This window comes from Nicotiana attenuata, unplaced genomic scaffold (assembly GCF_001879085.1).
Source record: "Nicotiana attenuata strain UT unplaced genomic scaffold, NIATTr2, whole genome shotgun sequence".
NCBI lineage: Eukaryota > Viridiplantae > Streptophyta > Magnoliopsida > Solanales > Solanaceae > Nicotiana > Nicotiana attenuata.
This window is the reverse complement of record NW_017670974.1, coordinates 353,160-363,628: the sequence shown is the minus strand read 5'-3', so window position 1 is coordinate 363,628 and position 10,469 is coordinate 353,160. Positions and strand designations below refer to the sequence as shown.

At 39.2% G+C, this 10,469-nt stretch overlaps 1 protein-coding gene across 3 annotated transcripts; it reads left to right on the top strand.

Annotated features, from left to right (window-relative positions):
* Positions 1-2,688: 2,688 nt before the first annotated feature.
* On the top strand, positions 2,689-6,154 carry LOC109244956 (transcription factor bHLH47-like). Of its 3 annotated transcripts, none has more exons than XM_019412128.1 (5): positions 2,689-2,884; positions 3,493-3,610; positions 4,667-4,785; positions 4,930-5,057; positions 5,252-6,154. In XM_019412128.1, the coding sequence occupies exons 2-5, from the start codon at positions 3,543-3,545 to the stop codon at positions 5,663-5,665; spliced, it is 729 nt and encodes a 242-aa protein (XP_019267673.1). In that variant the 5' UTR covers positions 2,689-2,884; positions 3,493-3,542; the 3' UTR covers positions 5,666-6,154. The 3 variants fall into 3 exon arrangements, with proteins under 3 accessions (XP_019267673.1, XP_019267675.1, XP_019267674.1); XM_019412130.1 differs by lacking the exon at positions 2,689-2,884 and adding an exon at positions 2,913-3,053; XM_019412129.1 differs by lacking the exon at positions 2,689-2,884 and adding an exon at positions 2,913-3,102.
* The last annotated feature ends 4,315 nt before the right edge of the window (positions 6,155-10,469 follow it).

Genomic DNA, 10,469 nt, shown 5'->3' with positions numbered 1-10,469 from the left:
CTTTCCACGAGATTCGCTCGAGTTCCTCCACTGCCCGAGTTAACGAGTCCTGAGCGAGGATTTTTTAAAGTGTTGTTGTTTGAGTAGGTGCTGGCGGCACAACCGGCAGCTGGTTAGCGAAAGCCTCCAGAGCATTGCTGACCTGTTGAGCGATTAATTTTTTCAAAGCTTCATTAATAGCCTCATCATTTTCAAACTGATCATTCATATTTGACTGAGATCCGTCAGGAGTTCCTTCTCGAGATTGTCGAGGAGAATTTCGTGGGGAAGGGACCGGAGTTCTATTGCCTTGCTGATTCTCCTTGTGTTGATGGTCTCCTTGGTTATTGTCATTGATATTCGACATGATTGACTTGACGAAAGAGTCGATTTAGAAAGTAGATTATCAGATTCCCAATAACGAAACCAATTTGTTTAACCAGAAAATAAGTATTTCAGTCAAAACGTAATTTTTAGAAGAACTCGGGTTACTGATAATCGAATAATGAAATAATTGAGTAACAAGAAAAGAAAAATTGAGATTGAAGGGATAATAGAATAAGCAGATTTTTTGCAATGTAAATAAGTATGTTTCAGCAATCATCAGTATGTCCTACAAATGTTATTTTCTCTCATTTTATAGCTACTTCTAAGTACTACGTTTCTTTCTCTTCATAATGGAGCCATTATGAGCAATTAATGACATTAATGTAACGTTATGACTAATAATCGTAACTGTTTCATGAAGATTCTATAATGCTTCCTTTCATTGAGTCTCATTAATTGCAGATAATACGTATCTGTACTTTTTTGCTAATCAGGTTCATTCTTCCGGCGTCTCTTCAAACTATAAAGAGATACGAGTAACCGTCTCTTTCCTATTTTATGGTATTCTTCCCCGTTCCTATCATGACTCACAGCTCCTTGAATACTTTCTGCCATTTGTCATACTTTGACTGATCCACGTGTCTTGACATGTCAGCCTATAATGAAAATCAAACGTTAATTTGATTTTCCGCAATACAGCGTATAACTTCAATTGTTATCCGTTTTAAGGGTAAACAGTTTATACATCTGAAAAACTAAAACATCAAACTGAAAAAAAAAAAGTCAAACCAAAACAAATTTACTTTTATTTGGATGATATTTTTTCAAAATAAAAGTTAAACAATGCAAAATTAAACCAAAAGGTAGGTCTCAACGGAAGAAGGGGGAATGCTGGAAAGGGGAAGCCGGGGGCGTGTGGCGAGCACCAGCAGATGGGAAGCATCGGATATGAATAACATGAGATGCCTGCCACGAGAGCTTTGGTTTTCTGTCACGTTGCGGAGGCGCACACGTTGATGCTTGCTTTATCCACTAGCTTGAGCGCTTTGTATTTCCATGTCATCACCATTTTCGTGAACATATTGCTCATGTCTCTTTCAATCTTCCATCTATTTTTATTTGTATATATTTGATTTTTCTCTTTTTTTTTAAAAAAAAATTATCATTTCTCCCTCTGCCAAGATATTTGTTCTCTGTTAATTGTAAACATATAAACTACTAGTGCATACCAAAATGAATATATAGACTCACCATAGTTTTCAAGAATAAAATATGAAATATGTTATTACATTAAGAAGTGTGCATGCAAGTCTATGTAACTTGGTAAAGGGATAAATATTCATTTCATATGATTGAAAATTTGAAATAATGGACTTCAATGATAAAATCGTAATACATATTTGATGAGACATCCAAACAGTCCAGCTGGCCTCTCCTCTAAAAACATATCGAAATAAGGCAACAAAAAAGTTTGTACGCCTAATATCATAATAAAATAAAAATAAAAAGTATTATTTAAATCTAATTGATTCTTTTACTCATCATACACCAAGCATCAAATATGTTTTATATAAAATAATATATACATATATGATATTGAATAATTCATTTTTTTATTATTTTTTAATTTTTATTATTTAAAATCCAAAACCAAATAAAAAAACCAGTCTTTTTAAATCTTTCTTCACATCAAACCTAAATTTAATTGAGTATTAGTAAATCTTATGTAAAAGATATTTACTTATTGCTGTAATGTATGTATTAAGTGGAAGTAATATATTTTATTGACACGAAAGATAAAAAAATAGTTCAACATACTTCTTTACAATTTCAATAAAATAATCATGCAAAGATATTTTTATTTTGAATCTCTTGTAAAGATAAAAATTTAACATGAAACTTAACAAAAACATTATGCTCCCGTTTGACCGTAGATTTTGACATATTTTAAATATTTTTTGAAAATATTATTTGTTTATGAATATAATTATGTTTTGGGGAAAAAAAATTCAAAAAACTTCAAGTTCTCAAAAATTAGTTTAGGGTTTTGTTTTTTGGTAAAAAATTTTTTTGCACTCATAAAACTTTAACTTTTCTTCAAATAAATTGTATGTCCAAATATAATTTCAACTTTTAAAAATTATTTTTCTAACATAATTTTAAAACTTTTTTTTAAAAAAATTTTAATCAAATCTATGTCTAAATGCACTTATATTGGTTGAGAAACCCAAATAAACGAGAATGACATGGAGGATAAGCATGATTAAGCACAGGTCAAAGGCAGAAAAAGCGAGCATGAAACGTGCATGCCTTTTGCTACATCACAAAACAACACAGTTCTTCCTGTGCCACAACATCTTATGCTGTCCCCATTTGATGGCTTGGTGCTCGCCACACGCCTGACGCCTTCCTCCCAACTCTTAACACTCTTTTAATAAGTTCTAACATAAGACCAACCTCTCCTTTTTCTCTTTCAGCCCTCCCCTTGTATTCCAAAAAAAAAAAAAAAAAAAAATTCCCAACTCACATTCCGATTTCCATTTCAAAATAAACAAAAGAAAAAGGAAATACTCGAAAGGTACATTTCCGTGCTATTCTTGGAATCCATTCTCTGGAAATTCCTCAATTTACTGTTTCTTTTTAAGTTCTTATACTATTTTAATACTCTTATTTTCTTGAATATAGCCCGAAAAGTTTTCTGGGATTGAATTGAATGAACAGTCTTGTTTTGGGGTTAATTTTATAGGGTATGCGTTTTGCCAGATTGATTTTACTTCCTTATTGATGATAAATAAGGTCAAATTCTAATCTTTTTAGGTGCTTGATTGTATTTATGTAGCTAGTATTTTACCTTGAGAGGAGCAACAGTGATGGGTTTTTGCTACTATTAGTCCTTCTCAGCTCAATTATATATGGGAGTGGCCCTGGGTTCCACTCATCAGTGCTCGTATTATGTTATTAGTATTAAAAAGATTGATAGGCTTATGATTGGAATGTAAACCAGTAATATTAAAATAGAACTACAGAGTTTATGAAGTACTCCTTAATTGTACATTTGTACTACTAATTTGACATGGATTTAGTACGTCGTAACAATTTGTTTACATTGCTTATCCGTTATTGACGGTATCTGAATCTGAATAAAACATTTATGTATTTCTCTTTCATTGTGTTTCTGCATAACAGCGTTGTCTGGCCAATAGCATCAAAGCCTTAAAGGTGGTATCTAGTTAAAGATGGGTGCTGAAAGTCCTACTTCATCAGCTGAAAATGGTGGCATAGCTGTGGAGACATCGCCGAATGGGTCAGTAGATCTTGTTCATTTTTATTCTATGTTGCGAAAACTCTTCAAAATGATGCCACACCCACTATTTTTGGAGGATCCGACACGCACCCAGCAACATTTTCGGAGAGTTTGAGCAACATAGTTTTTATTAACAATTGTTATATCTCGTTATCAAGTTTCTAGACAATTACAGCAATCTATAAGAAGTTTGCTTCCTCCTTTCTTTCATTTTGCTATGATTTTTATACAATCTGATGTTGATGCCAATTAGAAGCTTGTACACAACTTGGCTTATGTTTCTTGTTCTTTTCAAGGACATAAGCCCGTATAGATCCTACACACATGGGCATACCAAAAGCTTTAGTTTTTCGGTTGGAGCTGGACTGTGCAAAAGACATTGTGGTGGAATAATACCTACATATAGTGTTTTCTCAAATTGGTCATGTTAATGCAAAAGCTCAAACTGCCTCAGATGATTTGATTTGTTCGCAAAGTTTTTCTTTCTTTAGTTATTTTCTGGTTTGTCTCACCAGAAGTAGGAAGATTTTCTATACTTCATGGTGGTCCTTTATCGTAGTTTTGGATCGTTATCGTATCTGCTAGTTGCTTACCATTTGCAAAGTCCTTAATTTTTCATGCCGAAGGTTCAGCTCTTTCATCAAGTTTTAGCTGAAAAACTGAAGCTTTTTGGAGAGAGCAGTTATAATTTTTCAAGTTAATTTAATCAGTAGTTATGGCTTCTATCCCCTCTCCTCTGCTAAAAAACGTGCAACTTCAAATCAATTCGAACAGCATTTTCGAGCTCTCCCCCCAAAAATATAAATTCAAATGCTTCAGTTAGCTTTTAACTGTAAGAGCCACTTTTCAAAAAATGGAGATCAGTTAGGCACCGATCTGAACCAAGGAACTAACTTAGTATTTCGTGTTAATTCTTCGATCAAATGATTATTCTCTTCCCAAACTTTCCCGGAGAAGGTATTTATGACATTTATATGCACTGCTCTCTGTGATTTGTTACTACTGGAAAAGCTATTGTGGATCTTTCTTGATTGTTTTAGGGCTCTCTTTATGCAGCTCTCTTCCCTGCAAGAAGATTCGGAAGAAAGTTCCGAAAAGAGTTCACAAGGCTGAGCGAGAGAAACTGAAGCGTGAGCATTTGAATGAGCTTTTTCTCGATTTGGCCAATGCACTTGGTAATTTCCTTGTCTGCTAATGATCCGTTTTTTCTTTTTGGCAAATTCCAGAAGTGGCATTCTTACATTATCTACTTTCAAATCAGAGTCTTCAGATTAACCATACAATTATAGAAGCTTGACACTGATGCCTTATTGTTGTAGAACTATCTGAGCAAACGAATGGAAAAGCCTCCATATTGAATGAGACTGCTCGTTTCGTTAAGGACATGATTTCCCAGATCAAGCATCTAAAGAGAGAAAATACAGCCTTGCTGTCTGAATCTCAATATGTAAGCCTCTGAATTTCTAGTTATATTTCCTGCTTGATGATGCTATAATGATGCATTTTTTCCCATGATTTGTCATCAAGAATTTCGAACTCACTCAGCTTTTTGATTATGCCACTTAAACTGTGTAGCTTTTCCCCATTTTCTATTGTCTTTGTAAACCTGCATTCCTGAAATCCATCCTTTCTCATTGACAGCTTAGTATGGAGAAAAAGGAGCTACAGGATGACAACTCCACTCTGGAGGCTCAAATTGGCAAATTAGAGAGTGAAATCAAAGAAAGGGTAGCTGAGACTAATCTTGACCTAAATCTAAGTCTTCCTGAAACTCAGCTACCACAGTTAGCCTCACAAGTTACAGATAACTTTCTCCGATTGCCTGGTTCAGAGCATCCGTTCCAGCAGATGCAAATGATGAACCCTCTTTATGTCGTTCCCTTGAATTCTACTCCTCAAGCTTATCCGCAGCCTGATAATGCAAAGCCCGCAGCTATGCCCACATATAGTGTGAAGAAACCACAGGCCAGATATCCAACTCCAGTTGATGTATGGCCATCCCAAATTCTTGAAAAGCGACCTCAATTAGGACAGGAGGTTCAAATTAGTTTGTAAGAGTACTTTTCTAGTAGAGTTGAGGCCTTAAAAGTGAAGCCATGTACAATTTGGCAGTCGTGCAGATTTAGACGATAAGCAGCATATTCCAACAATATTTTGGACTTGCAGCTCCCATTGTATAGAACAGTTTCCCTGCACTATAATCGGTGACATTCTTCTTGTGCTGTCACGGGGAAGATATACGGTTAAATGTAGCTAGAGCAGTAAGCAGTCCAGAGAGCTGATTGGTGTTATTTCCTATTTCCTTAAATCTAGATAACTGGTGATGTAAGTAAGCCTATAAGTAGGCATTTGGCATGACATCTGTCATTATAGATCTCTTCGGTTATTTTTGCACAACCAAGAGGGGCAATTAAATTCTCTAAATATCTTCCTCCACCTTTTGTTATACTACCTTGTTTCCTCTTCCTTTTTCTTAAGTATGAAGAGTGGATTGAAATAGCATTCTTCAACATTTGCTCATAATAATTTTATATGTATTTTCCATGTTGCCACCTTTAGATGTTGAAAAATTAGTACGCATTTTATTCATTAGACAAATATTTTCACTATCTAGATTGGCCCAGACATGAGAGCATGTATCCCCATTACTATTTTTTAGAAGTTTGACGGTTGTAATGACCCGGCCGTCGTTTCGTGTATTTGAGCCCCGTTTTTCTATTTTATGTTTTTCGTATGCTTGTTTGTTGTGATGTGACTTGTTTGTTGTTATGTGACTTGTTAAGACAGTTTGGTTTTGGGAAGGTTCGAAAGTGAATTTGAACACCTAGTCCCATTGTTGGAAGCTTAAGTTGTAAAAGTTGACTAAGGTTTGACTTGTGGATAAAACGACCACGGATTGGTGATTTGAGGTTTCAATAGGTTTGTATGGTGATTTTGGACTTGTGCGTATGCTCAGATTTGGATTTGGAGGTTTCTAGGAGATTTTAGCTCTTTTTGCCGAAAGTTGGCAATTTGGAGATGTGGAGAATTTTTAACTTTCATCGGTGGTTGACTTTGATGTTATCGGATTCGGATTGTGGTTCTAGATATTCGGAATATGTCCGTTTTTCCATTTCGAACTTGTATACAAAGTTTGGAAGTAATTCAAATTGTTAGGCTTGAATCAAACACTTGGTTGGAAGTTTGAAAGTTAATGAACTTAAAAGAAGCTTAACTTGTGCTTTGATCGACCATTCTTAGTTTTGATGTTAGTCGTGATTTTTTTGAGCATTTGAACAAGGTATTGGGACTTGATGGCTGTAACGACCCGGCCGGTCATCTTTGGAATTTATGCCCCGATCCCCTATTAACTGCTTCCCCCAAGTTTATTTCTGCTATTTCGATTTGCCGGGATGTTCGGTTTTGAGTTTCGGAGAGTTTTGGGACACTTAGTCCCTAAATGAGAGCTTAAGTGTTGGAAAGTTGACCGTAGTCGGAACAGTGTGAAGACGGCCTCGGAAGCGGTGGCGCCTCTGCAAAAGGGTAATCGCAGATGAGGATTTCTGTTCAATTAATGAAAGTCGCAGATGCGACTAAGTCTCCGCAGAAGCGGGACCGCAGATGCGGCCCCAGGGCCGCAAATGCGTAATTAGCTGGGTAGAACATATAAATAGTTGTCTTCGCGAAATTGTGCCATTCTTTCACCATTTTCATCCGGGTTTGAAGCTTTTGAGAGAGATTTTTTAGGAAAACAAGGGGGAATCACTTGGAGGTAACGTCCTTGAATTCATAACTCGTTTTTATGTGATTAAGACCTAATTAGTGATGAGAAATTTGGGAAAAATGGGTAATTAGGGCTTGAGTTTAAGAGGCCTTTAAATGAGGATTTGAGGGGTCATTTGGACTCCGATTTCAGTGTTCTTGTTATGTTTAGACTCGTGAGAGTACGAGGTTTCTGAAAACGTAAATTTTATCCGGTTCCGAGACGTGGTCCTGAGTGGCATTTTGGTCATTTTACCTAATTTCGCGTCTTAGCTTAGAATTTAATTATAGAATCTGTTGCTTGAGGTGTTATTTACATTTATAAAATTTAATTGAATAGATTTGAGCCATTTGGAGTCGGATACTCGTGGCAAAGGCGTGGTTTCGGGTTGACTTGCACTTGTTCGAGGTAAGTGGCTTGTCTAACCTTGTGTGGGGGACTTTTCCCCTTAGGATTGATATTGTGGTAATTGAAATGCCTCGTACGTGAGGTGACGAGCGCGTACTTGTGCTAATTGTTGGAAATCCGGTTTTTCTTTAAAGATAGCCTTGAATTGTGTTCTTCCTTTTCTTGCTTACACTGTTTGGACATTAAACCTGCTGTAGCTTAGAGAAACATGTCTACTTGACTAAATTGCTCTATTTGCCTTAACTGCCTTAATTGTATTACGTGAATCATGCTAGGTTAGGATTACCTGCTTCACTTTGATATGAAATTGATTGGATTGAATTCTTGTTGTTGCTGTGTATTTACTTTGGGACTACGGAACGGTATTCCGGGAGATCCCCCTGCACTTTTACTTTAGGACTACGGGACGGTATCCCGGGAGCTCCCCTGTATGTTTACTTTGGGACTATGGAATTGTATTCCGGGAGATCCCCCTGCACATTTATGCGTTGGACTACGGGACTGCACTCAGGAGATCCACTGGAGATGATATTTATATTTGGGGACTACAGGACGGTATCCTGGGAGATCCCCGGTTGTTATCTTGGAGCTGAGTTGTGCTCTTTTACTGTGTTCTACTTGCCTCTGTGATAGTTGTTGCTGTCCTTTATATCTTGTGTTACTCACTTACACTGTTATTTCACACTGTTAAACCTTATACCTTATTTAACCTCAGTAGGCCCTGACATTTCCTCGTCACTACCCAACCGAGGTTAGGCTTGGCACTTACTGAGTACCGCTGTGGTGTACTCATGCCCTTCCTGCGCATGTTTTTCATGTGCAGATCCAGGTACCTCTACTCAGGCTTATCATTCTTGAGGCGAGGCGATTCTACGGGACTTCGAGGTATATCTGCCGCGTCCGCAGACCGAGGAGTCTCTTTCTATTCTTGCATTTAGTGTTTAGCCCTTCTGTACTTTATGTTCTTGATTAGACATTCCAGAGATTAGAGCTATGTAGTATTTTTCTCAGCTTGTGGATCTGTGAGTTTCCGGGTTTTGGGATTGTGTATCAGACTATGGAAAGTTGGGTGTATATGCCAGCAGCATTTAAATACTATTTCTTTCAGTTATTCGACTTTTGATTATTTATTCCTCAAGATTAGTTGTTTTGCGCATTTGTTAGGCTTACCTAGTCATAGAGACTAGGTGCTGTCACGACAGTTCACGGAGGGCGAACTGGGGTCGTGACAAGTTGGTATCAGAGCTCTAGGTTCATAGGAGTCATGGATCACAAGCCGGTTTATTAGAATCTCACTGATCGGTACGGAGACGTCTGTACTTATCTACGAGAGGCTATGTAACTGTTAGGAAAAATTTCACTTCATTTGAGTTCCTTGTCGTGCGAGATTTTTGATATCCCAATTCTAAACTTCTGTCTTTCTATTCTCTCACAAATGGTAAGGACACGTGCTACTCGAGATGACCAGGCACCCGCGCCCCTTACTGGAGCCGTCAAAGGCCGGGGCCGGGGTAGAGGCCGAGGACGCGCTCGTGGTGCAGCCAGAGCACCCGCGCAAGCTGCCGCCGAGGTACCACCAGCAGTACCAGCCGGAGTCCAGACACCTGATACGTCTGCCACTACTACTCCAGCACTCCAGGAGACATTGGCACAGTTTATGAGCATGTACACCACTTTGGCACAAGATGGGTTGCTTTCCCTTGCTGCAGCCACATCCCAGGCCGGGGGAGGAGCACAGACTCCCGCCGCCCGCACTCCTGAGCAGCGAGTGCATGTTGATCAGGCCCCAGAGGTTATTCCTGTGCTGCCTGCAGTGCCAGTTCAGCCCAAGGATAGGGCAGCGACTTTAGAGGATGAGCAGCGGAGACTTGAGAGGTTCAAGAAATATGATCCTCCTGTATTCAGTGGGCTAGCATCGAAGGATGCCTTGGGATTTCTGGAGGAGTGCTGCCGTATTCTCCGTACTATGGGCATATCAGGATCGAGCGGGGTTTCCTTCACTACTTTCCAGCTTCGAGGAGCCGCCTATCAGTGGTGGCGTGCTTATGAGTTAGACAGCCCGGATGAGGCAGCTTCCCTGACTTGGGCTCAGTTTTCAGATATGTTCACGAGGGAGTATGTCCCCCAGAGTCTTAGGGACGCCTGGCGTGCGGAGTTCGAGCATTTGCGCCAGGGTACTATGACTGTCTCGGAGTATGCTGTCCGTTACATCGACTTGGCTAGACATGCACCAGCTTTGGTTTCTACGTTTCGCGAGAAGGTTTGCCGGTTCATTGAGGGGCTTATTCCCATCATCAGATCTAGCATGGCTCATGAGTTAGAGATGGATATATCTTATCAGCAGGTGGTGAGCATTGCTAGGAGGATTGAGGGTATGCATGCTAGGGACAGAGAGGAGAGGGAGGCCAAGAGGTCTCGAGAGTCGGGTCATTATTCTGGTGCCCGTGCCCCAGCTGCAGGTCGTCATGGTAGGGGTCATATGGGTCACCTCATTCATTCAGCTCTTCCAGCAGCCAGTGGTATTCCAGATCCACCTAGGCCTCAAGAGACTTATTATGCACCTCCAGTCTCTAGTCCGCCTCCTGCACGGGGTACTTCCATTGGTCAGTCCAGCAGAACTGGGCCCGAGCCAGTCACAGCCGCCACGTCCTCCCAGAGCTTGTTTTGAGTGTGGTGACACACGCCATATGGTGAAGGATTTCCCCAGAT